Genomic DNA, 27,590 nt, shown 5'->3' with positions numbered 1-27,590 from the left:
TTTAAAGAACTTGCGAAGAGGAAGAAAGAAAGATTATTAATGAAAGTTAAGCAAATGAGCGACATTAAACATAACAGAACTGGGATTTACCTCATAGAAGGCCCATATTAGAGGCAAAAATAATGAGAATTAAATATTTAAATAACAATATTTATGTACGGATTCCTCAGATATGCACAGTTGGACATTAGTCTTACTCAGAGATGATGAACTGTGTATGGATTCATACATCATAGCACATGAGAATTACTAGTTGTTCATGTAATAATGTCCAGAAGGAAAAAGAAAAGTGGTAATATGCAACATGACACTGTCTGCCGATTGAAAATTGCCCCTTCATTTATCTTGGAATTTTTCACTACAGTTGTTCTTCGTCCCAGTGCCCTGTTTGGCTTTTTCCTCTCACAGCATTTGTTTGCAGTGCCACAGGTGAAAACCGAATAACAAAAAAAAAAAAAATCAATAATGTGACAACCTTGTTCAGTTCCCATTATAATATCATCTGCAGCCCAAACACTCTTCACTGTTCCCTTTTGCTATTATTTTTGTTTTCATGGACTGTGTGATTACATCCCAATATAAGTACCTAGAAAGTGTAATTGATGACTCTCTTTGTTGAACACCTCTCGTAGGCTTTTATTCAAGTGTTAAGCCTTGCCTATCTAAAAGAGGTGTGTTGCCACTGTTGTCATGCCTGTGTTGGATTGTGGAGATGTCATATACATCCATGCGACTTCACATTGTAGACATGCATTGGATGCAGACTAACATGGCGCACTAAGGCTTTATACACATCTTTAACATCTTACTCATCATTGTGTGTTATATGCTTGAGTTACATGATCCGCATTGTCCTGAATCTTAAAGACCCCTTCTGCTGATTTTTTCTTTACCTTGTCAATAGAGTGCCATAGAGTGGTTTTTCTATGTTGGAAGAAACATCATGAGTGAAAAAATCAGTCCACTCCATGGAGGAGCATTTCCACCTTGAAACTGCTGTTTACTGATGACATCTCGAAAACTTGTATTCCAACCAACTCTGTCAACTTGTAGGGTGGAGCTTTACATATAGCAACCCTGACCCAACTGACATTTTATTTTTTGCAACATTTGAAAAGTTTGCTCCACAATTACTTGGCACTTATAAGCATGCCTTATGTATGTAACTTGTACAATTGTGAACCTGCCTATCCTGGCTGCGTTACACTCATCAATCTCAGTAAGACTTTTTTCAGGCTAAATAAAAAAAAAAAAAATATATATATATTAATATATATATATATATATATATATATATATATATATATATATATATATATATATATATATATATATAAAATAATTATTCAATGGACAATGGTGGATCTATAATAGAACCGAACCACATTGGTGTTTGTTGTCTCTTATTCCGCCAAGGAACAGCCGAGTTATGTGACAATCAGCATACGTTTGTCCATCTCTCTGTCTGTCTGTTTGTCCTTTCGCAACATTACTCAAAAACAGATTTGGAGGAAATTTTCAGGCAAGGTCAGAAATGACACAAGGACCAACTCATTAGATTTTGGCAGTGATGCAGCTTATAGTCTGGATCCACGGATTTGTTGAAGATTTCTGTATCATTGCAAGATAGCGGCACGACGTCACTGTAATTATGACAAGAAGTGTACGCTACATCATCTGCCTGCTGACAATCACATGACTGTGATCCTGTTACATATTGACCATTGCGGACTGATCAGGACAAATCTGTCTGAAATGATACAATGAACATTTAATTAAATTGTGGGGGTGTTTCCAAGTCCTATCAATTCCCACCGCCCGCTTCATATTTAGGTCACGCAATTCGGTATCCGTACATAACGTACACATGCATAACACAAGCCTGTGCTCAGTGCAAGGTCATTTAGTTTGTGGGTGTATCGATATTAAATGGCCACATTCTATGTTGCCGTGATTTCTACCAATAATTTCAGTTGTAGGAAATGATACAATGACTGACCAGCCTTGGCGGAGTACTGTGTTCTCTGAGTGCTTTTCTTTTTAGAAAGTGTCATCACCAGAAGAAAACCTTTTTTGTGACGGCTACAGTGCATTAAGCAAAAGGAAAATTTCTCATATCAAACCAGTGTTAAACCAGTGGTCCTTCTAAATTCTGTGTTATAATTCTATCTTTATTAAAGGGGTGATCGAATGGGTTTTATAGCCCTTTTACATTAGAAATATTTCTGGCTCAGTCTACAGTAATTGGTCATGAGAAACATATGGAAGGTGTAAGAGTACATAGTAATTTCCTTCACACTATCATTTAGTTTAATTATTTATCTTCGGGCGAGAGTTGTCAAGCTGTATTGCCAACTTTAACTGCAGGAAAACCACTCTGTGTTCACCTTTCTCATAACACTGATTCTATATCTCTCTCTATCTTCCTCCTGGTGAAGTGATGTGATGGCCAGGCTGTAGGTAAGGCCTAATGGACCCCTCTCCCTCTGTCTCTCACTTTCTCTTCCCCTCAGCACTGCTCGGTACCTGTTAAACACAGGATTAAAGTGCACTCGGCAGGGTGCAATTATACAGCAAGCACCGCTACATCCAGAGTTAAACACAGCCCTCTCTCTCTGCTAACTTGTCTGCTGCAGGCTGCTGCAGCCTGGAGATAATTGTATTGCTGTCAGCCCTTGGTTGATGAGTTGCCAGTGTAATTGCTTTACGGTTTGACCTCTGGTTTTTCAAACAAGCGCCCCGGTCAAGGATCTGTACTGGGCAGATGAGGGATGAGAGTGAGGCTGCATGTGTTCCTGCTTGTGTGTGTGTGTGTGTGTGTGTGTGTGTGTGTGTGTGTGTGTGTGTGATTGTTGGTGGCAGGATAAATATGTTAGTCCTCCAATGCTCAGGGTTGCCCCTGTGTCCTCTGTTATTCTTTACTGTGGTCTTAAAGTGCAGTTCTCTGCCTCAATTTAAAAGCAGCTTCTCAGTCAATTGAATTGTTAGCTGTATTAAATGTACAGGGATTTGTCTTGCTGGTAGTAGTACAAAGGCAACAAGACATGCCACGGAGCACAGTCACAATGCCAGACACAACACACATTAGACTGCTCAGCTCTTGACGTGTTTTTCACAACTTGTTATTTTCATTGGTCTTGTCAGCCCAGAAGTCTACACCATTTAAATTATAGGAATAAGCAATCAATCATGTTGAACTACAAAAAAATGGCTTGTTTTCAGTCTTTCTTGCCCTCCTTAAATCAGTTCTTCAATTGCTGTCAAAGATTTTTAATTGGATTGTGACACACATTATTAACAATACCTCAACAAGCTGTAGGATGTGATGGAATTATTCAGCAGTCATTGATTTTCCTGGCAGTAATCACAAATGTTTCCAGCTGTAACTAATCAACAGTAACCCTGTGAGCTGAACTAATTGCAGAATAAAAACTTTGACTGTCAGGGGTCTGGCCAAAGATGGATTTGTCAAGAAAAACAACCAATTTATTTAGTTTTGATGGAAACACAATGTTGTTGGTGTTCAAAAAGACCAAGAAAGTGGGTGTTTCTCCTTGAGGATTACATCATTTTCAGTTATTCCAGTGAAGCTAGCTTGTTAGTAGTGGTTTGTGTGCAAATTAACAACTAGTATTCAGTATCTCCCAGTTATTTTTAAAGACATCACATCATATGTTTTATCGTAGCAGTAATACATTTTTGGACATTAGGAGGTAGCAAAACAAGCTGTAAATACAACATTAGCATACAATGTTGATAATATCACCAAGTATGATTAGCAAATAGTTGTTTTTCACACCAAGAATATATGTTGCATCGTTAGTATTCATTTGGAGTCATGTTTCAAACTACATGCCAAGCAATATTTACTGTCATTTTAGCTTGTTTGGTATGGTGGCTCTCTCGCTGCTAAATACTCGAGTACGCCAGTTAGCTCGTTGCTAAGTGTGTCCGCTGTGTGGTGCTGTGAAAATAATGTATGAGTTTTTTTTGTTTGTTTGTTTTAATTTCTAAAAACTGTTGCCTTTGATATTTTTAAGAGAAAACTTGAGGTGTAAAACCAGACGAATGCACAAAATTATGCCCTGTAGAGCTGATAGTAAGGTGATAATTTTGTGGGAATAGCAGCGAAACTAGCATTAACTGAAGCAGTTAAAATGCATAGCTGTCAAAGTTTTCAGTGGGAGTCATCAGTGTGATCTCAAAGCTGTCAGTTGTACTGTCAAGCTTGACTAAACATATGTCAGTAGTGTCAAAATTGGGGAAATATGTAACAAATAAACACATTTTAGGTGGTATGCTCATTTTTTCATAACAGCATAAAACTTGATACACTTTAGTGCCCTGGACATCATCAGAAACTGAGCCATCACAAAGGCACTGTGTTCAGCTCTTCTAAAGGGAAGCCAGTCCATCCTTGAACTCTTAAGTTGTGGCTGCATGAAAGGCTGACGGGGGCGTTGCAAATGAAAAAAAGAAAGCCTCCTTAAAGTGTGCAACTCTGTCAATGTGGAGGAGATGTGAAGGAGACAGTAAAACATAAGTTCAGTAACAACAAAAGAGTCAAACATGTCTCTGAAGTTACTTTTGAAGTAAATCTCTGTTTGACACATGCATTTTAGCAAAAAAGTTCACATTCAAAATTGTTCTACAGTCAATGCATTGACGGGGTGATTGAACAGAAGGATGGAGCATTAAAACTTTACACACGGCTAGCCCAGGTTTTCAGATATTGTGATTTCCTTAATTCACCATTAACTGTTCACTGTCATTTTTTACATCAAAGGCTTATTTCTTACAGCGGTGAAGACAACAACGCCAACAATAAGCTACAGAATAATATGCTTTCAATATTTTAAACCTTGTCTCCACAAAATGACATTCACGTACAGCTAAACTGCATTCTCAATGATGTTTTAGAATGAATGTATTTTCTCACCTGTGATGTCATAGGAAGGACATCCAGTTTGAAACAGCTACTAAAACTTCTAGATGATGTAAGTCAGCATCCAAGCTTTCACTCAGGAGACTGGGGTTGCATCCCCTGAGGGGCTGTCAGTCCTAAACTTAAATTTTGTTTTCACTTGCTGTATACTTCAGGATTTCAGCCACTTTCTGGTTAGATTTAAGCACCAAAACCGGGTGAAAAGTCTTAGAAAGGGGTTAAAATACAATCCTTTAACAACATGTTTGAGGATTCTCCATTTTCTGGGTCATTAGGGTGATGAGTCCCACTCCTTTCGTTAAAGACTATGATTGACAACAGCTCATATTAATACACCTTGGACTACATGGAAGATCAGGACTTGAGTTTAATATATAAGCACAGTTCCATATTTCAGGCTTTCCTTTGTGCCTCCAATGTTCTGATGAAAGATAAAAGATTTGATGAAAGAACAGGAGCTCAGCCTTTGTATTGAACAACATGATACACATGCCAGTGTGTGTGTCATGTACAGAGGCGGCAGGGTTGACCACATGAGGCTGTTAGGAGGTGGTGGAGGAAATGTGGGAGAAATTTCCTGCTGACATCTGAAGAAGTGAGAGATGGAAGTGTGAGAGAGAGAGTGTTAAGTGGATGTGTGGACATGTATGTGGCTGTGTGTGCGTGACAGGGAGAGAGAATGAAGGGGAAAAAAAGAGCTCCATTGTGTGCATGTGTTTGTGAGTGCTTTTTTCACCATGTGTATTGCGTGGGAAAAGAATGAGGCTGCTGCACTGTGTATTTATGTGTGTGGACGGGGTGTATGAAATGAAAAAGAGACGTGAATGGAAGTGAAACAAGTGCAAGTACAAGTTCAGACAGTGCCTTTCAAATAAAGATGACTTTTAAGAAAAAAAGAAAGAAAAAACAAGAAAGCAATCTGCTGAGATAGACATGACACAATAGGCACACACGTGTGTGTGTGTGTGTGGGGGGGGGGGCATATACACTGAATAAGCTTTGGCAAAATGTGTGCGTTTGTGCGTGTGAGTGCAAACGATGCATCATTCTCATTCATCTAGCTCAGAGTGTGACGGCATCAGTTCAGGCTGACTCAGTGGTTGGAGAGCGCTCTGGGGTGGCTTTTAGCACCACACAGGAGTGTTTGTTTTCGTTGCCGCCGACATGTTGCCTCACTCTCTCTATGGCAGCTCGTTTTCCTCCCTGTCAAACAAAATCACCATGATTTCTCTTTTGGTAATTGTCTGAATAGTCACACATTTAACAAACACTCAGATGACAGCTTGTGTCACTGTGAACCAGGACCATTTTACTGACCAGGGAGATGGCTGTTGTCATGTGTTTTACTTAAATCCTCAAGTCTGCGTTGGTGTGTAGAGTTTTGGAAAGATCCATCATCATCAGGCCGAGGGCAGATTTAGTGTGGTTCTTATCTTTAGAAAAGAGTATTGCATTTTGGAGATAGGTGTTGCTACGACTGCAGTGATACATTGCGAGACTGCAGGCAGATCTGAGCTTCCTCTCCTCCTGTCAGTTGTCTCCGGCTGGGATTCCTCTAGCTCTGTCAGCCTCCTGCTGTGTGAACAAAGCCAACTCCTCACACCGGTTCGGCTCACAGCAGGACGCGCTTAAAAATTCAGCTGACGTCAAAACACTCCTGCCATCTTCTGAGTTAGCCAGGAGAGGGAAAAAAAACCCTCATTTTGGTAATTTATGTTTTGAGTAATGAGGCGACCAAGAGAATAACTGTCAAATAGTGAGTGTTCAGTAATGCACACAGGAAAACAAGTTTGTTAGCATTGAAAAGCTTGTTGTTTTTCTCCTTGAAGAGGCCTGCCATTAACATCCCTGGTGTGTTTTTAGCAGCTTCACCCGTGGAAAACCTACTCAACAGTTGGTACAGGAAATATGTTGGGCTGATTTGTTGACAGTGCGAGACCAACGTTACACATTTATAGGAGTTTATTTGTTATTCTGCTCCACCAATGGGAATAGCTGTTGCCGAGGCAACACTTCCTCTCTCTCTCTGGAGAGTGTGAGGATAGGAAAAACCCGAAGAATGACACCGGGTTGTATTTTGGGCTGCAGTGTGTGGGCTGAGCAGCAGAAATCAGGGAGCTTCCTGTGACAATAGGTGGGAGGTTCACAGGACATATTGGCCTCCGTAGAAACTTCCCTCCCGTCAGACAATCTACTTATTAGTCTCTGGAAGAGCCCGTGGGAAGTGAGACCTGTGATATCTGGTAGTATGTGATCTCTGGTTTAGGCTTCAGTTTCTGCAAGCACCGTATTTGTTACTTTGGCCAGTAATTCTCCAACAGCTGATTAAGCTGTAAAAATGTCTCCTTTTCACTTTAGACTCAGTAGATACAACGCAGTATTTCAGTCAAACAACAGTTTTTTTTTTTATTGAGAGTAAACGTAAGTTTTTAGCTCGACACCTTAGGAGCAGCAGATCAGAAGCTGGCAGAGATCAATGCACCCAGCTGTGAGGAACCGTAAAGAAACAGAGCCCGTGGAAGCATGCTGGGTTGGCAGTGGGATGAGAGATGCATCAGCTGCAGCAGCAAAGAGATCAACAGCAGAGGCTGAGCAAGTGAGTTTGACAGCAGAAATAAACTGCTCAATTGGTGGCAGCCAAGTCAGCCAACACATAAGCTGATGCAGAGCGCAACGCCACTTAAGTCTTTTCTGATGTGATGTTAACACTGTCAAGATTACATTTTCTTTCATATTCAAACAAGTAAAACATGTCTCCTCAGGTGATAGTCCACTTTAATTTATTTAACACGTAATGCTGCATTATTATTAACACAAGCAGTATGTTTGTCAAACAAAATATCAAATATGATGATTATTAACAAGTTTTTATTATAGTTAGTATAGCTTGGAGCAGTAAATCAACACTTGCAATAATTGCATTAGCTGTAATAGTGAATTGTTTTGATTTTGTGACTAATCATCTCTCACCTCATTAATCCTATTAATATGTTGTTTTATTGCCTATTTAATACTTGGATGCATTCCTAATGGGATTTTAGCAATCCCTTTTGATGAAAATGAAGGATTTCACCTCAGCTTAGCATTTCCATCTTGAAGCTGCAGTGTGCCGATGACAATCTCAAAAACATGGATTCACACTTTTAGGGTTTCCCATGTAACAAACCAAAGGAACCAGTCCTGCTAGCTCGTATGATGGAGCTTCATTAGTCTTTATTAGAATTAGCTCCCAGTTTGAACATGTATGGCTGACTTACTCTATTACAATTTGCCATTGTGCGGTGTCGAGGAGTTTTACAGTGTTTGTAGGTGAGCTGGTGTGCTTGAGCTGCAGTGAGTGGCACACTAATGTCTATTATTTTGTTATGAAGAATTTTTATGGGTCCACAATTGTCTTGGGTGTAGCTGAGCCAGGGATGCAGCAACTGTGTCCCCTAAAATGGTGAGTTGGGGGAATTGGTTTGGTTGAACATTTGAATGCATGAAGCACGGTCAATAAAATGGCTGGGTTGCCTTATTTCCAGTATGGTAGGTTTCTAGACCGGAGGTTGGAAGTTTGAAAACATGAATATGTAGGTAATGCATGGGGCGGAAATGTGAAATGTGCAGCCAGTGGAAGACTTATACCTGCAATATACGTCTGGTGAATCTGACCATCTCAGCAGCTATGCACAGAGAAGCCTCTAGTCTCCCCGCTTAGTTAATGCAGCACTAACAAAAAATCACATTGAAAAGCATGAAAGAAGGTGTTCCATTGTGAGATTTACTCAAATTCAAACAAAGTAATTATTTCTACATGGACTGTTGTCTAGTAGCAGTATTTTCTATAAACACAACAAATAATTTAAATGTCAGTATCACAGTCAATTTGTTTATTTGTAAGAAGCCAAAATCATGATGGTGATTAGTAGTCCATTAATTTTGCAGGCCATGCTAGCAGTAGTACTAGACGTAATGTGAATGGAAGGAACACCTGTGAAAACACTTACAACATACATCCTTTCAAACAAAGAAGTCACATGCACTTTCAACACAAACTGTCCTTGGAAAAGAGGATAAATCTTGATCTGACTCCACCTGCCTTCCTTTGTCTTGCCTCCAGTGTCTTATACCTGAAATATGGTGCATGCGTGTCTCTCTGCTCTGTTGTTTCCTTTGTGTTTGTCAGAAGTGTTAAACAGATTTAAAGCCTGTGTTTATTGTTGTGCTGCACCACCCTGTTATCGCTGCATTCCCTCTATTCTCCTCCCCTCGGCACCCGCTGGCCAGATGGTGTCACTCCAGGAGCTAATTCAGCCCTCGCACATGTGTGCTGCACAAACACTCACAATCTCACGACACACACTTCAAACGACGTACACTACTTTGGATTTACTTTGATGCACAAGCACACACACACACACACACATTGAAACATACTCTGACTGACTGTGAATAGCTACTTGAAATAACTGCATGCACTCACAAATGGATAAACACAGATGCAGCAACACAAACAATCTCAGGTAGCCTTGGCATGCGCACTGACAGCATATACAGTCCCACAGATGCTTAAGACATCGAAACAAATGCTGCATTCACTTATTAAATCACTTATGTGCACACATATAACAAGTACATAAACTTTTCATATACCGCATATGTTTACATCCACACATAAACAAGCAGCAGGTTACCCAGCCATAAGAACACTTAAAGGGTAATAAAATCAGCAGTTTCATTCTGCCTTCACACACTCCACTAGCAGAAAAATGCAATCAAATGGGTGTAGAGAGCAATAAAAAAGTGAGAGGGAAACAGAGAAAGAAAAGGTGGTTTATCACCACCTGCATATTCACTATAGAAACATTGCAGTCAAGAGGAAATCTTCAGGCCCTGAGCCACTGGAAAACCACCGACCAGGCTCCAAAACTATCAAAAACATCCAGATACTAGAGCTCCCTCTTGGTCCTGTTTGCCTTCATATTCTGCTTTTGCTCTTCCAAGTCTGACTGCAGCTGGTTTCAGTTAATATCAAACGAAACGCTAACTGAGAACTTCAGTGGTCTCTTCTAGATTTGCTTTTAAAGTAGTCCATTTGTGTGGTGAAGAAGAGCTGGCAACCCTAATGTAACTCCAGATATGATTCAAAATGTGATCCAAAATCTATACCTGCTTTACCCATGACGCTCATTTGTCAAGGCTTTTGGCAGATGATAGCCATCATCATGGATTTTTCTGTTGTAATCCTAGTGGCAGTTTGGAAAGCTATGATGTATAATCATGCTGAAGTCAGGAGTTCTATCTCAGAGATTAAAAAGGAATGACTACGTGTCACACAAAATACTGTCATTTTAACAAAGATTCTTCTTATATTTCTACTTTATTGTACACCGATGTGCATCTAGTGTAGACTTTATACTGTGACATCCAGTCAGCGTTTTCTTTTATACCTTTCTTTATTGGAGGAAGGATTATCTAAGAGGTATAAAACTACAGGGACGGGATGCTATACTTAGACAGACTGACTCATACCATCTACGAAGCTGCTTCATTGTTTACATGCAATTTTAGAAAGTGTCTTTTATGGCCTAGAGTAGTAATTGATGCATGATAAAATTGGAAGAAGTACTTTCTTTCTCTTTGAGACGCTCAGTAGTTGTGTTTATGTGTACTATGTCTTCAATAATAGCAATGGGTTGGCTGATTGGGTCCTAAACAAATTTGACCTGGCCTTGTTTCAAATAAACAGTGTACTGCAAACACCGACTTTTTATCTACTCGGACCTGATGATCCATTTGCACCATTAGTCACATGAGTTGAACATGTGCAGCTTCAAGTCTTGCAATGCCTTTTCATAACACAACATTATTCTCTGTTAAATAGAGAATCAGAAGTTCTAATCTAATACTTTTGTCAAATTCAGTAAATATCTCTTCACGGTCCACAAGCTCTCCAATCTGTATGTGGCACGGCATAACTTTTGTCATCCACCAGAGTCTGTAAGGGTTTATGGACAACGATGTCAAGGTGCAAAATTTTTGACTGCAAGAGTGCCAACTGTAAACAAACTGTACCTAAAATGTTCTAAATTCTCCAGAAATACCATGTCATGTCTACATGTCTATCCACTTTGCTCAGCAAACCTCAGGAATAATCACATTGACACAGTTCCAATCTGTAACCAGCTGCTATATCCTGTAAAATGTGAGGAGTCACAGTCAACCTTTCAGAAACACCCATGTGTGTTTTTCTACGTTCAATATAACGGGCAAAGCAGCCATCTGTGTAGTAAACCAATGTGTACATGTTGTAGTATAGCTTTGAAATCAAGAGAGTTTGCTTTGAGATTCCACGTGGGTTATGTGGAAACCATGAATTGTCCTTAAATTCGAGACAAAGTGGCGTGTCTGGTGCATGTCGGTGCTCATGACCAGGAAAAGGGGGCAGGAAAGGGAACAGATAATCAGGAAAACATATGATGGTATTAAAAGTAAAAGAACTCAATGTAGAAAAATGTCTTCTGCAACTATTGTGCTATAATACAGCATATTATAAGATTATTAATACTCATCCATTCATGTAAAAGCAGGATTTTGCTTATGTAGTGACTGTAACCAACTGCTCCTTAAAGAATTGTAAAATTATCCACACACTAACAATAGCCAACTCTAAATACTACAGAAAATATTATGATGTAGGCTTCAAAGATGTGTCATAGCTTCTTCAATGCTTTCCCCTTAAATCCTCCTGACCCTTATTCTCAGTTTCAGTGGTGTGTGCACTGGTGCAAAAAGCACGGTGACAAAGTGAACAGCAGCATGTGTTGCAGAAAGAGAATAAAGTAACAAAAGGAGGGAGGAGGCCTGCCTGCATGTTGGCTCCTGTTGGCTGGACGAGTGTAGCAGCTAGCGTACCTGCCAGGGATGAACACCTCACATCCCCTGTTCACATTCCCCTGCTCTCCCACAGCACGTACGGCAACACCGCCAAAAAACTAGCTTACACTCACAAAGGATTAGGCCTTTAACTGTGAAGCCAAATGAACAGGAAAAATACACCACATCGATAAACAAAAGGTGAAAAGGATGCGGTTCATCTAATCCATGCACTAGCCAATTATGCAACATTGATCACTTTAGAAATGTGCGCTCTCTCTTGTTCACTGGCTGATAAGCTCTTTGGCACACAATGTGTTCTCATTTCTGTCTTCGAGGCAGGAGCCCTCTGATTATATGCTCTGAGAGAAACAGGGAGGCTGAGTAAATGAGTGTGTGCTCCAAGTTAATCGAAGGTGTGTTTGATGTAGCTGACGGCAGCATTACAAGGAAGGTGTATGATCTGTTGTCTCTGTGGAGCGTCGCATGCACAACACTACTAAAAGCAAGCAGGCGCTGCGTGATTAAATCAATCCAGTCTACATCACGACAAGTCAGAGTGATTTATCTGACATGCCAAGAGCTGTAGTAGTGCGTACGAAATCAGTCCAACAACTGAGCAATAAATCTGCACACAACCACACCTCAGCCAGCTTTACCAGAGCTAAAAACCGCTAAAGTGGTGCAACAAATGACTGCTCTGCTGCTTTTACATCATATGTAAAGATGAAAGAGGTGAACTTTTGAATACCTCTCACATTACTGGAAAATGCACAAACCGACACAAGCAAGAGCTAAATACAAGTCAAAATACAGCTCATCTCAGCTTTCAGGTGGTTAATGCTTACTGGAAATGAGTTTGGTGCTAAACTTTGTGACTCCAACCTTCTAAAAGTTGAATGTCAGCCAACAAGGACATGCTGTAGCTACATTAGTGCTTTCATGGCCCAGAAAAACGATGCTGAGAGGTCATAAAATATGTTGAATAGGTTCATCATTATTTTTAAAGGACGTACATAGTGCTTAAAGGTCCAATTAAATTTCACTATTGCTTCCTTTAATGCGATGGAAATAGTTCTGAAGAAGAATGTTGCTGCAGGATATTAGTGATGGATCAGTCATGCAGGAAATGTAAACCCAACAGTTTGATTTGAAGAAACAGGCACAAAGCTTGGTTAAAAAAAATTAGATGACCTTTGTATTTTATTTTAACTTTACAGTTCTACACATGGCGCAAGGTCTCAACTGAGGCTTTTTTTCAGTCAGAAAGTTGAAAGATATTTCCAGGGGATTTTTAGAGTCATTGTGTTTTTCCTTGAAGTGTAATTAACATGTCGCATTCCCTTCCACGTAAGACATTTGCAAAGGCTCAATATTTTAATTTGTGCTATGTTTAAATCCATGTTTTCTTGCTTGAAGTTGTCATTCCCATAACTGGGCATAAATCTTGCCACATACTCACTTACACGATACAAAATGAGGATTCCATTGTAAAAATATAGTTTAATAGTGTAATTTTTATTTATTTTTTTTAATGCCAATGGTGTCTCACAAAAACTACAATATTATAGAAGTAAACTGAATTCACCTACACTATCGTTCAAAAGTTTGGGGTCACCCAGACAGTTTCATGTTTTCCGTGAAATTTTCCATTTTTATTCATGTGCTAACATAATTGCACAAGGGTTTTCTAATCATCAATTAGCCTTTCAACACCATTAGCTAACACAATGTAGCATTAGAACACAGGAGTGATGGTTGCTGGAAATGTTCCTCTGTACCCCTATGGAGATATTCCATTAAAAATCAGCCGTTTTCAGCTAGAAGTCATTTACCACATTAACAATGTCTAGGTTGCATTTCTGATTCATTTACTGTTATCTTCATTGAAAAGAAAAACTGCTTTTCTTTCAAAAATAAGGACCCCAAACTTTTGAACGGTAGTGTATATACTTAAAGAAACGTATCATATCACTTAAAGTAAGACTGTAACATATAAGGCTTCTAGTTTCAGGACGCCATGAAGTCTGCATAAGGGGGAAGGAATAAGTCAACAACAGGTCTGTCACCCAGGAGGCTGTGGTTCACGTCCCATGTAGGACCCTTAATTTTAGACAGAAGTTTTGTTTTCACTCGTTTACTTTTGGTTTTAAGTCACTGTTTGGCTAGCTTTAGAAGAATATCACTCTTTGACACCAGTTTCAGAACAATAACTACTTGCTGGAAACGTGATAACTTTTAGGCATCCAAACTACTTTGTTACAAGTTTAAAGCTCCTCCTATATTTTCTGGATTACTATGGAGTTGTGGTCCCGGTCCATTTAATATATGATAGATGGCTGAAAATGAGTGACAGTAAAACAATGAAAGTAAGTTAATATCTGTTTGTGATGCATCACAAATGTAGCCAGAAACAAATATTTTTCTCAAAAAGTATTTGAGAGTTCAGTTTTGTTGTATAGAAGGTTAAGTTTTGTGAGACAGTATCAGCACAGAATAACAGATCAGCCATTTGCTTCTGTAATCATAGATTGGTGACATGAATGAAAATCTACCAGATTCAAATTGATTTATATTTATTGCATTTGCTTTATGTGATATTGGTCCCTGGAACTAAAGTCATGAACTAAAATCTGATTTTAAGTGTTCATGTTAATATTTCTGCCACATTGACTAATTTTCACAAGGTAATGTTTAAGTGACTGTTATATTATAGTGCTGAATTAGGCCTCATATTTCAGATTAATCCCACTCTATAATCTTATGACTCAGATTCAGTCCTTTTTATCAATCCCTTTGTAGCACCTTCTGTGAAACTTACGTTCAGAGATATGTAATTGACAGTTTTGTTGCAACTCCGTTGGCGAGCAGCAGAACAGTAGCAAATTTTTAAGGCAGCCCTGTAATCTCACTGTGGCACCGCTTAATGTCAAGGGAGGTGTATCCTGCAGAGCTCTTTGTGTCTCCTAAATAATTACTGGTCTTAGAAAGAAGAGAGTGCAGTGGAGAAAGCGCGATGATGTGCATTAGACACCACCATCTGTCTTTATCTCCCTCTCTCTTTACCCACCCAGTCTATTTTTCTGCACTCCGGGCTCCATTTGTGAAACTCCTTTGCCTTCTGGTTTATGCATGCCTCACAAAGACCCCCTTACCCTTTGCAAGAAACTTCAGGGTTGCTGACATTCCTCTGTGCAGAATGCATAAACCTTCCTTTGGGAACTGAACGTGCTTCCACGGTGGATCTCAAGGCCCCGGCAGAACCACGTAAAGCCATGCACTTTGTTGTTGCCGGCATAGAAACCTGTGTTGGATTTTATGCACTCGTACCCACACACACACACTTGCACACACACTCTACTCCCCATGCAGCCTGGAACGGCAACAAAGCTTTCCTGTACTGTTGCCAGGGTAACGTGGTCGGGTCAAACTAGTCCTCTCCTGTTCCAGGCTGAGACCCCCCCCAACACACCCCTCACCCGATCGTCTTCTCTTTTGGTTTTTATGTCCATCCTCCTTATCTTCTCCTCTTTCCCCCTCGGCTCATCATATCTTAAGACACTCCTCCTCTACTGCGTGGTCAGCGTCACACGTCTGCCTCAGGTTGAACAGGATAAATTGAGGGAGATCCACCACTTTTAACAATTTATCCTCTTAAAAATCATGCAGATGGATGACAATACTCTGAACAGAAACCGCTTACTGGAGGACAAAACACAAACACGTTTTATTCTAATGATGCAGCTTGCAGTGGCCCTAAAGGTGACGTCATCTTAATATAAAAATGAAATGTATGCGTTTCACATATGAGAGCCTCAGACCTTAACTTAGCATCTGCTGCAATGTACATTTTTACCAGAAACAAAGCAGTTATTTGCATTGTTTTGATTTGTAAATGAGTTTTTAATAATATAGAGTACAATGAGGCTGATTCATTATCTGCAAAAAAAAAAAATATTTGTAACTGTTTCCTAAAAGAAAAATTCCACTTCAGGCATTTGGCATATGGAAATTCTATCACAACTAAGCTGTTGCTGGCAGACACAGTGATGAATTACCCTTCTTCTCCTGCAGCTATTATAGATCTGCCGTCTGAGTCGTGGACTGTGAATAAATGGAAACAACACATATACACAATTAAAATCTGTTTATTACTGATAGAACCCAGCAGACACGAGGCAGCAATGAGAACACTTGAAAATTTTATAATTTCATAAAATTTTAATATTAAAATGAACCCGACTACTTTCTGGTGCTGCAGCTGTGACAATGTAATTGATGGTAGTTGAAATGCTGACGAATACACCAGTAGACTGACAGGCACGACACATTTTTACACCGAGACATACAGCGTTTTCACTAACTGTGGCAATGTGTGTTACATTTTGTCCCCGGAGCTGGTCTGTAAATTCCAGCAGGGACATGTTTACACATGAGGTCACAGAAATATGACTATGTTGATATGCTTCCAAAATCTAATTATTGCGTATCCCCCTGGTGACGAGTGGTGTTTTCTTTAGGGTGGCAGCTGCTTCACAGGCCACCCTGGAGGCTTCACCACAACCTGCCACCGTACATTAGCACAAGTGTGAGTTTTCAACAGCTGATTTTCATTTCTTTACTCCTGACATTTGCTTATATTTGTGCTTTACTAGACTGAGGTGAAACGTGATAGCCGTGTAGCATGAAGGCCAGAGTGAGGGTGGTGACATGAATGAAGGGTCACCAGAGTCAACTGGATTTAAATTAGTTGCAGTTGCTTGAATGGTTATCGCACTTTTCAAAGTTGTAACCCATTTGCACCATTAAAAGGAATATATGTCTTATCTGGCTTGTAAGTGTGAGGCCTAAATGCATGCAGAACACATTGGGGTTGGGAATTCAGTTGGAGCCAGACCACAATTGCAGCTGGTCATATGTGATTGGAACTCAGCTAAGTGCAATCAATGTAATCTGTACAGCGTAAAGGCATTTTTAACAACAATTTTTTAAAAAAGTCATCTGAAGTTGAAAGTTCAAGTGACTCAGTGTGGCACTGAATCTTCTCCTTTTGAGAGATTTCTTTCCATGACACATTCGGGGTCTGGAATTGCCAATTACGGTAAAAGTTTTGACTCTGATTGACGAGTGGACAGATCTGATTTCTCTGCATATTGCGTACTTAAGTTACAATTAGAGAAAGTGTTTGGGTGTTGAAATCAGGAGAGATTGACAGGATTTTAATATCCAGATAATATCTGCACCAAAGAAAAGAACTGATTGATCGTTAGGTGGTGATAAAAAGGATAATATGTGGAGATACAAGCTACAACTGTGCCACTATTGGTGGAAAGTTCAAAATCAGACATATACTACCGTCCAAAAGTTTGGGGTCAAACTTTTGGGGTTAAAATTTTCCATGAAAACGCACACTTTTATTCATGCGCTAACATAATTGTACAAGGGTTTTCTAATCATCAATTAGCCTTTCAACACCATTAGCTAACCCAATGTAGCATTAGAACACAGGAGTGATGGTTGCTGGAAATGTTCCTCTGTACCTCTATGTAGATATTCCATTAAAAATCAGCCGTTTCGAGCTACAATAGTCATTTACCACATTAACAATATGTAGATTGTATTTCTGATTAATTTAATGTCATCTTCATTGAAAAAAAGCTTTTCTTTCAAAAATAAGGGCATTTCTAAGTGACCCCAAACTTCTGAACGATAGTGTACTTCAGTAAATTATTATAAGTAGGGATGTCCGATAATATCGGCCCACCGATATTATTGGCCTGATATTGGCATAAAAAAATGTAATATCGGTCAATTTCATTATTGCTTTTTTTCCCTATCATCAAAACCGATAAAATAATCCTGGATTTTGCCAGCATTTACCGGCGCACAAATGATCACATCATCAAACTGCGTCGTGAAGCGTGCAAACAAGTGTGGCTGCAGTAACAAGCTTGCTGTGCTTGACTATTAATATGTCTGTGGTTTGGAATTATTTCCAAACCCACATATATTAGTATCGGTTGATATCAGAATTGGAAATTGAAAGTTGGACAATATCGGCATATCGTTTTTTGGCAAAAAAGCCGGTATCGGACATACCTAATTATAAACAATAAATGCATGACAGTGGCAGACGGAGATTTAGATTTTGTTTTCCTAAGTTCTTCGACCATACAGTAAAAGTCCTTTTCATTTTCTGTTTGCTTTAAATGATATCTCTTCTTGGGATAATGCTAATCTCATAACATTGCTAAATGAAAAGGTATTAGCTCACACACTGTCATCCAAACCCTCAAAGATGATGCCAATCCTCCTTTTAGATGTTAAGCACAATCACAGATGATTATGTCAAACTGTCAAAATAGTCCATGTAGCTGTTTTGTCTCACTGTGTGTTTTCTACCTGAGCTGAACCAAACAGATGATATCTCACAGGGATGTCCTCCGGAATGCTAATCAGGCATCAAAATTCCTGGAAGTTTATTCTTAATTGACGCAGCCACTCACAGCAGGTTTGTTTTCACAAAGACCTGTTTCTATTGATATTGAAGGAGATATAAAAATTGCAATCCATCTCCTGTGTTAATGATTATTGATGGACAGTCATATTTTCAGCTCTGCCTTAAGGGAGGAGAATACCTGCTCCTGTTCCCAGCATCTTCTGTTGTCACACTACAGCTGCTTTGTCCTGGTAACAGCTCTTTAAAAATGGCTCTCCAGGTAATGAATGGCATGACAAAAAAATGGCTCTCCAGGTAATGAATGGTATGACAAGTTGCCCGTTAATACCGTCTGCTTCCTCATGAGAAATGAATGTGTTTACTCACGAGGGGAGAAGAGCTGCGGTGTGATATCAGCGAAATAACATTAAATCCTTCTGTCAAGTGGTGTCAACTCGTGAGCAGGGTTAGCTTAGCAACCTTTGGCCATGAGGTAAAAATGTATCCCGGAGGATTATGATGAGATAAGCCTGATAAATTAATTGCTGTCATCAGCACAAAGCTCTGTTGGTTTCCTTCAGCTCTGTATTAATCTGCTTTAAAGGGTACCAGTTGCACAAAGGAGATCTATATTCTGATTGAGTCTGCTGAGTTAAAACTACTTTGGCACAGTGCGGAAATAACTGTTTTTCCTTTCTCAATTAACAAAAATCAGTCTCCCCACAGTCAGCGTGTGTCATTCTCAGCCTTTAAATGTGTTAAGGTACATTTTTTTCCTCCAAACTACAGAGAAGAAAATCTCATAAACACAAACACTTTGTGCGTTTCCAAACAGCTTCTCCGGGGAGACTGGGAATTGTACCAGCAAGTAAGCAAAGAAACAGTTCAGCTACAATCATGTTCAGTGTAGCACAAAGTAATTTATGCAAGAATCCTGGAGTACAACATTGTTATGAAGGTGTTTGTGTGGGTGTTTTTAGGATCTTTGCTCTTACAGATTAAATTTTTGCCTACACTTGAATTGCATTTTGTCATAAAAACCCTCCGTCTGTCCATGACCAGTGGCTAACACACCAACACCTTTTGTCACGGAAGGTGTCATTCATTAACAGTTATGGGGCTAATGTGCTACCCATCTGCTAACCTCCCACCCTCGGAGCTGATAATTTGATTATTCATATGGAGCACTGAGCTGACTGTGGTTCGGCTGAATGCTGCTGGCTGTGAACAGATGTTGAAACGTGAACTAGCAGCCCTCTGGCCTCGACTATGTGCGGCGTCAAGCAGCGGTGTGTCATCCTTTGCCGTTCAAACACGCAGTGATGCCCACCGATGGGCTTTGCCAAGCTGCAGCCTTATCTTATTTTCAGATATGACAATAAGAGGCAGCAGAAGCCCAGGAGGAGGATACAATTCAATCACGAGACACACAAAGAGGGCAGCCAGGCAGTCACCACTGTTTTCCACTTTATGGCAGATGTGTATGTGCACCAGTGTGTGTGTGCTTCCAGAATTGGAGGACATTTTGGCTTCAGATTTTTTGAAAAAAATAGACCTTTTACAATTTTCTGCTCCATTTGTATCAATAATAGGTAATAAACTGCCAAAGGCTTGATTAGCATGTTTTATTTGTTGTTTGCCAACCCTACTCTAATCACAGTAACGTGGTTGCTATTCCATGCTATTGTTGGCTTTTTCTCAGGTGTAGAAGCTAGATATTTAGCTAGCTTTTGCTGTTGACCAAGAGGACAAACTCACTGATGAAAAACAGTAAAGAAAAAAGTAAAAATTATTAGTCTTTTCCTGATAATATACATAACAGGGTTGCATGAGGTAGAATGAGACATTCAATCAAGGCTGACAATGTTATGAAAATATGAAAAATAGAAGAGAGGACATAGCTTTGCTCTACCCATTGTTTTGGAAAACTGTTTGATGATGTTAATTCCAGCGTATCGTGTGAGTCGCTGTTTTCTTCTTCTACCTGCTAAAAAGGTTATGCTAACAGGATTGGGTGCATGTTGTGGAACACAGGTTCCATGCACGATAAATACTATCTAATCATCTAATCAATGAAATATCATAATACCAAAAAAAGGAGATTAAGTTTAAGTTTTTGGGGGTTTTTTTTAGATTTGGTCTCAGGACAAGTACATTTACACAACAACTGCATGTTTTAGTATTTTGTACATTGATTATTTGAAATTTGATGGGTGGGACGTAAAGTGTCCTCCAATTCTGGAATGACCCACATCGTGTTGGCCATGTCTTTAGCCTTGCCCACACTGCCAGTGCAACAAATTGCTTATTCATGTTGTGTCATGGGAGATGAACACAGTAAATGATAACAAAATTTTAAAAAAAGGAACACAATAGACATTAGATATAATGAAATATATAGATTGTATGCAATTGGTCAGTGGTATTAGAGGGATTTAAAGCCAGTTGGAGCTCATAGTGCAGCACCTTATAGTGCACAGTTGTAGCGTAAGTTGATATCATCAATGTGCCCCAGTTGGCATTGTTTACTGTCAGCCTTTTCAAAAACCTGGTACCTCTTTCTGACTGCCTCTGTGCCATGACGCAGTCTTTCCACTGAGGTTTGCTTTGAACTCGGAGACACAGAAATTTAACTGTCATGGTTTATGTTGTTCATTAAGTATCACTGTCAGTTAAAGTCAGTTTGGAACCTTGGGTGAACTGATGAGGTTCAAATTACAGTAATTACTCATTAGTCTTCAGAACATTTTCCTAATTAATTGATCAATCTGTTGAACTATAAAACATCCAAAAACATTTAAATATACCTGTCAATATTTGATAAACCCCATGATGATGTCTTCTTGTGCCTTGTTTTGACTAAACCTCATAAGATATTAAGTTTGCAGTGACACAAAGCAAGGAGAACCAACACTTGAAATGATAGAACCAATTAATCTTTGCTTGAAAAAAATGCTTTTTGTCGATAAATTCACACACTTCATGCCTCTCTTTGTAGGAAATCAGTGGCACATGTCAGCATAAACTGATCCTGATGCTGATCATGTGTAGAGGCCCAACAACAAGTTGATGTTGAATACAGTGTATGATCAGTGTTGTGTTGTATTTATTACATTAGCATATTGCAAATGAGACATCAATATTATGCTGTTTTTGCAGACACTTTCATTATATCAAGTGAAAAATTGGTTACATCACTGCTTTCAGAGAAATACAAGGTTTTTAATTATGACTTGGGTGCAGACTTTAACAGGATTCAAATGTCAGACACTGGTAATTATGATAATTTATGAAATCTGCACAAGACAAGTTGCTGCCTCACAGGAAACAGGGAGTCAAGAATTATTTGTTTTTTGTGCTGCACACTAACAGAAGTTGTCAGGCTTGAGCACCAGTTTGATACATTACAGTAGCTGTAACACTACCGTACAGCAGGCTAACATTTTTGTCACTCTGGTTGGGGTTGAATTGAAGGAGAAGGTGAGAATGAACCACTGAGTAAGATAGCAGGCAGTTATGAATTGTGTTTGAATTCCAATAAACAAACAGCATTTCCATACAGGCTGTAGCTGAGGCATGAAAAGAATGATTAGTTAAAGGGGGAAATTGCTTGGTCATAGTGTAAATGTAAAGCGACTATATTTTCTCCAGTGTGTTTCAAAGCAGCACTTCATATCATAAGCTCATTATATCTGAGCCATAAAATGATTACAGGCTCCAGTAAGGCATTGTTCTGCTGTTGACAGGATTAAAGATGACTTTACAGAGAGCGAGTGAGCGTCACTGCTCTCTGCTCGAGTGTTGTTTGCATTTTATAAGCCAGAAGTGAAAGGGGCCACTAGTTGCGACACATCCTCTGTCTTTTCTTTTACACATTCATCACCTGCGAGTCTGTCTATCCATCAAGAGCTGTCTGCTTTGTGCGACGTGGAATGACATTTTTCATAGACTTCTTGTCACTTGGTATACAATTGTTTCAAGGATTTTTAAGTAAATCCTTGGGATCCATGAGTGCAAGTGCAGAATTCCAATGACTTCTTTTTTCTTTTTGAATGTTAACAGCAAGGTCTTGTGTCCACCAAAGTGATTTTTGCCAGTTCAAAACAAAGAGCGCTCTTCTGAAGATGCCCTGCTGGGAGGGCTTGGGGGCGCTTTGGAGGTGTTTTTGCAGCTGAGATGCTTCGGTTGCTATGATACAGAATATCTGTAGATGTAATGTGTTGGAAGTACAGATCGACTGACTCACTTAACAGACTGTAGATCCCATAGTGAACAAAATGTTCCTCCAAACATTGTTTTTTTTTTCATTTTGGCAATGTGGTAATTAACTTCTCCATTGTTGTTTAGCTGTACAAGTAGAATGTGGTGGTTGGTTGGCGTCGCATTTGTCCCGGTCATGCTCAACTGTGACTGGACGGCTGGGTAAAAAGTGAGCGCAGCTTTTTACCAAAATGTTAACATCTTTCAGCTCTAAGCAAACAGAAAGAAAAGCACTAAGCTTCCAGCAGGTAGGGTGGGATAGATGCTCAGGGCCTTGTAACACTGCCAAGGCGTTCAACAAGAATAGAATAGAATAGAATAGAATAGAATAGAATAGAATAGAATAGAATAGAATAGAATAGAATAGAATAGAATAGAATAGAATAGAATAGAATAGAATAGAATAGAATAGCCACTTTATTGTCAACCAGAACATACACTAGTGGGTGCACATTATGACTGAAATTCCGAGGTGTAATTACATGGTTTTCTCATTGCAACCAATTGAAAAAATGTGTTGGTCTCAGGATAAAACACTCACACAAGTTTTATGGCACCCACTAACACTGACTTGCTGAATTTTAAATAATACTTTTAGTTGAGTTTATCTAATTGGTTTATTACTCCGCAAAGGAACGTGGCAGAGTTGTGTGACGATCGGCGTTGGTTTGTCTGTTTGTCTGTTAACAACATTACTCCAAAATGGACTAATGCATTTGGATAACATTTTCAGGGAAGGTCAGAAATGACACAAGGACCAACTAATTAGATTTTGCCAGTGATGTGGCTTATAGTCTGGATGCACATATTTGTTAAAGATTTCTGCATCATTGCGAGATAGCGGCACAGCGTCACTGTAACTATGACAACAAGTGAACGCTACGTCAGTTGCCTGTTGACAATCACATTATTGTGATCCTACTACAAATCGGCCACTGTCGGAAATGATACAAGGAACAATTGATTAAATTGTGGTGTTGTTTCCGAGTCCCATCAATTCCTGCCGCCTGCTGCATATTTAGGTCACGTGATTTGGTATCCGTACATAACATACACATGCACAACACACGCCTGTGCTCAGCGCAAGGTCATTTTGTTTCTGGTTACATCTATATTAAATGGCCACATTCTATGTTGCCGTGATTTCTGATCATCAATAACTACTAAACAAATGCTGCATTTCCGACCGTGCCATATGGGGAAATGAACAGCCTTGGTGGAGTACTGCACTTTCAGTGCTTTTCTTGTTGTGACTTTTATTAACAAGATCTCATCAGTGCACGCTGCAGTGTATATTCTCGATGCATCAACGTCCCTACTGTATGTATAATCTCTCTGACTCTGAGCTCTGTTTTTCTGCCTGCAGAAGAAGACAGGAGTGGTGAAGACACAAGAGAAGAAGGAGCGGTGGAAGGAGAAAAAGGTGGCAAAGCGGCAGAAGAAGGATGACGAAGAGGTGGAGGAGGAAGAGGAGAACGTCCAGCCGGTGGTGGATCCTCTGGAGAACGGCTTCCTTCATCACGCCCAGCGGGAGCAGGAGAGGATGAATGAGAGGCTGCTGAAGAAGACTTACTCCAAGAAGAACAAAATGGTCAGTGCCTGCCTGCATGTTGTGTTTGAAGTCAGAATATCTCACTGGACAGGCATTGGAGATCAGTTACAAATGTTACAGATATGTTGCATGGGCCGCTGGTTTGTGTTTGTGTGTGTTTTGCTGACAACAAAGGAGAGGTGTGCACTGGCAGTGGGCATGAAGGCAGAGGAGGCAGCATGTGGATCCGGTCTAAGAAGTTGCTCGGCCTTTTTCTCCTGCATTTTTCATCCATATCAAAATGCACCGGAGAATTTGTGGAAAAGGATGAACTGATGAGTCATGTCAGACTTTGTAACACAGTGAGACACCTTAACTTCATCTGAGAGACACTTTAGTCCTCTCTATCAATGCACCATCAAACCACATCCTCGTGTTTCATTCAAATCGTGAAGGCTGTCATGTGGAGTTTTGGCCTATTTAGATCTGCCTGAAATTGACTTTGTATTGCCTGAGTCATTTTGAAAAATAGTTTGTGTGATTATGTTTTGCTTATGTTTTTCTTGTTTTTTTGAAGTAGAGGACTTTCACGTAACTCCCATTGTCCTGTATGGGCCACGAAAGCAGAGCAGGATTAAACAGAATCTTTGCTAAAGGTTTGGTAAACCAGTGGTTAGTGGTGATGTTTCTCACATTGTGCTTGCTGGTGAATTTGAGCTCTGACCTTTCTCTGACTGCTGCTCAATGTGACTTTTTAATGCTGTCAGATCACTGTATTTGACTTGCTTCTGCACTAGTTCCTTTGCCAGCGAGGCACCTCTCCTTCTCCTACTAGGTGTTCAAAAGGAAAGCTCCTTTGTTATGTTAGCACTCGAGTATTTTTGTTCCTCCCTTGATGCTGTTGCCTGCCACTATATGGATTTGCACTGTGGTCTCACCATCACTAAATGATAGGTGGATAGTTAGTCTTGTTTTTGTGCTAATGTGTTTGCTGGGTGGTGATAGCAGCTTGTTTAATTGTTGAGGGAGTTTCTGCAAAACTACTGGCACAGCAGTGACACTGCAGTAAGACAGCAGCCAATATGGAGGTGTGGACACATAACAGGAGCCTGTCAGGACAGCTGTTTGGGGACTGCAGCGCTTTGTGGATTTCACTTGCTGAAACAAAAGAGGGAAACAGACAAGTTAGAAGTGTATCATGGGGGAAGGCTTATGGGAAATCACTCAAACAGCATTTGGATCTCACTGCAGGGCTGTGACTTTGGATGCACCAATGAGCCTTTTTTTCTATGAAAACTGTTTATATCGCATCAACAAATTGATAGTGTGCTGCCTTCAGGTAGGTTTACTCTGCCATCCTATTCTTGTTTTCCTTCATGACTGCAGAAGAGGTTTTGTGTTTGTTTATGCAGATAGAGGACTGCCAATATCCCCGGCTTCAAGCACACTGCTGAGCCCACAGTCTCTGAGTCTGGCCCACTGAGATAGCCCATCTATGTGTTAACAGTTTGTTTAAATGGGCGGATGTTTTTATGCTCCTGTCCGAGGCCAAGATCCACCGTAGTGCTGTTGAGGATAAGAGGGGAAATGTAGTCAGGAAGCCAAACTAAATAATGAGGCTATGTAGCCCGGAGGCCTCCTCCACAGACAAAAATATCTCTCTTAGATAAGATTTCCTGAGGAAGTTAACATGGCTGAAAATGAGTTTGGCTGTGATATTTAGTTTGCTAAGAGACAGTCAGAAATTATGTATTTAGCCGATGCTCTTATCCAGAGTGTAAGTGCAATAGTCTGCAATTACTGAAGCAGATCTACATTCCAGTGCAGATAACTCTATAATATCAGCAAACTGCTGCTGTCATGTTAAAACCCTGTAACTCCTGCTGCACTGAATTACATGTTCAACAGTAATTTCATCTGAGGATTTACTTCTAATGCTTCCACGGAGGTTAAGCTAAATACAGTTGTAATTTTTCTTCCTTTTCCTATATTTTTTCATTTCTGCACATGACTTTGTCCCTAGAAAAAAATCACAGTCATTGATCTTTAAACACTTAATCTTGTTTCTTAAATGATGTATTGGAGATGCATCAATAATTACTATAACCTTCAGATAGTAGTTTATTTTACTGCTGTCTGCCAAACCACAAAATCACAAACAGCTTGTTTAAGGAATAGATTATTATTTAATGTTGTGAAGTGTTCTAAAATGTGCACGGTGTCTCGGTGGTTAGCACCATCACCTTGCAGCTAGAAGATCCCCGGTTCGCCTGGCCCTGGGATCTTTCTACGTTGAGTTTGCATGTTGTCCCTGTGCATGCATGGGTTTTCTGCAGGTTCTCTAGCTTTCTCCCACAGTCCAAAAATATGCTGAGGTTAATTGATAATTCTAAATTGTCCATAGATGTAAATGTGAGTGTGATTGTTTGTCTCTGTATGTAGTCCTGTGATAGACTGGTGACCTGTCCAGGGTGTCCCCTGCCTTCACCCTAAGTCAGCTGGGATAGACTCCAGCCCCCACTGCGACCCTTATGAGAATTAAGCGATGTATAGATAATGGATGGATGGATGGATATCTATTAGCCATATATTTCATTGCCAGCCAAGCAATAAAAAAATATTTGTTAGATATTGTACAGGTGAACATGGCTCTGGGAAGAAAGAGGGAGGACGGAGAAGAAAGGATCAGGAACCAGCAGAGATACATTTAGAGGTGCACTTGTAAAAGTTATTGTGAATTAGCAGTAAATTTCAGCACACTGCAACCACATTCATATGATCAAGTTGGACTACATTCAAATTATTACTCCTCCAAGGAACACGGCGAAATTATGTGACGACTGACGTTTGTTTGTCCGTCTGTTTGTATGTCTGTTAGCAACATTACTCAAAAATGCATTAATGGATTTGTCTGAAATTTTCAGGGTAGGTCACAAATGACACAAGAACCAACTGATTAGATTTTGGCAATGATGCATATTATAGTGTGGATCCACAGATTTGTTCAGGATTTCCGTATCATTGCGAGATAGCGGCACGACATCGCTGTAACTATGACAACAAGTGAACACTACATCAGCTGCCAGCATTACAATTAATAGAATGAATGGCAAATGTGTTGCAATATTTAAAAAGTTTGGAAATACAAGCAGTGTACAAGTTTGTGTACACAACAATAAGAGGTAAAGGTCAGAAAATCTGTTTCAACATTTTATAATTTAGCCTGCCACAAACAGTACAAATCAACATTTAACATGTTCTGTAGGTTTGAGTTCTGTGTATCACATTGGAACTGCTTTACAGTAAATTCCTGGGTTGCTTCTCATTGCCAGTCTGGTATTGATAACTGATGTGCATATATTTTGAAATGCGCAGAGGAAACTCTAAAGGTCACACGCCTGCATACAGTCTCCTTGAAAACTGCAACAGTCATGAGGTTAACACACATACCAGAAATTCTCTAAAACTGCAGTTTTGTGGTCTAACTGTGACAGCAGCCACATTGTTTCAGAGGCTATCTGTGTCAGTGAACCATTGTAATGATTGTCTCTTTAGCA

At 39.8% G+C, this 27,590-nt stretch overlaps 1 protein-coding gene across 10 annotated transcripts in view; it reads left to right on the top strand.

The window, feature by feature from the left end:
* fbrsl1 (fibrosin-like 1) overlaps positions 1–27,590 on the top strand; it is a 329,368-nt gene that overhangs the window by 89,944 nt on the left and 211,834 nt on the right. For all 10 annotated transcript variants that reach the window (XM_035948759.2, XM_023271541.3, XM_023271547.3 and 7 more), the window contains exon 2: positions 23,869–24,093. In XM_035948759.2, the coding sequence (XP_035804652.1) occupies positions 23,869–24,093 (225 nt within the window). The remainder of the gene's footprint in view (positions 1–23,868; positions 24,094–27,590) is intronic.

This window comes from Amphiprion ocellaris, chromosome 6 (assembly GCF_022539595.1).
Source record: "Amphiprion ocellaris isolate individual 3 ecotype Okinawa chromosome 6, ASM2253959v1, whole genome shotgun sequence".
In the NCBI taxonomy this organism is placed as follows: Eukaryota; Metazoa; Chordata; class Actinopteri; family Pomacentridae; genus Amphiprion; species Amphiprion ocellaris.
Note: the sequence above shows the minus strand (reverse complement) of the source record. Positions and strands in the feature narration are given on the sequence as shown.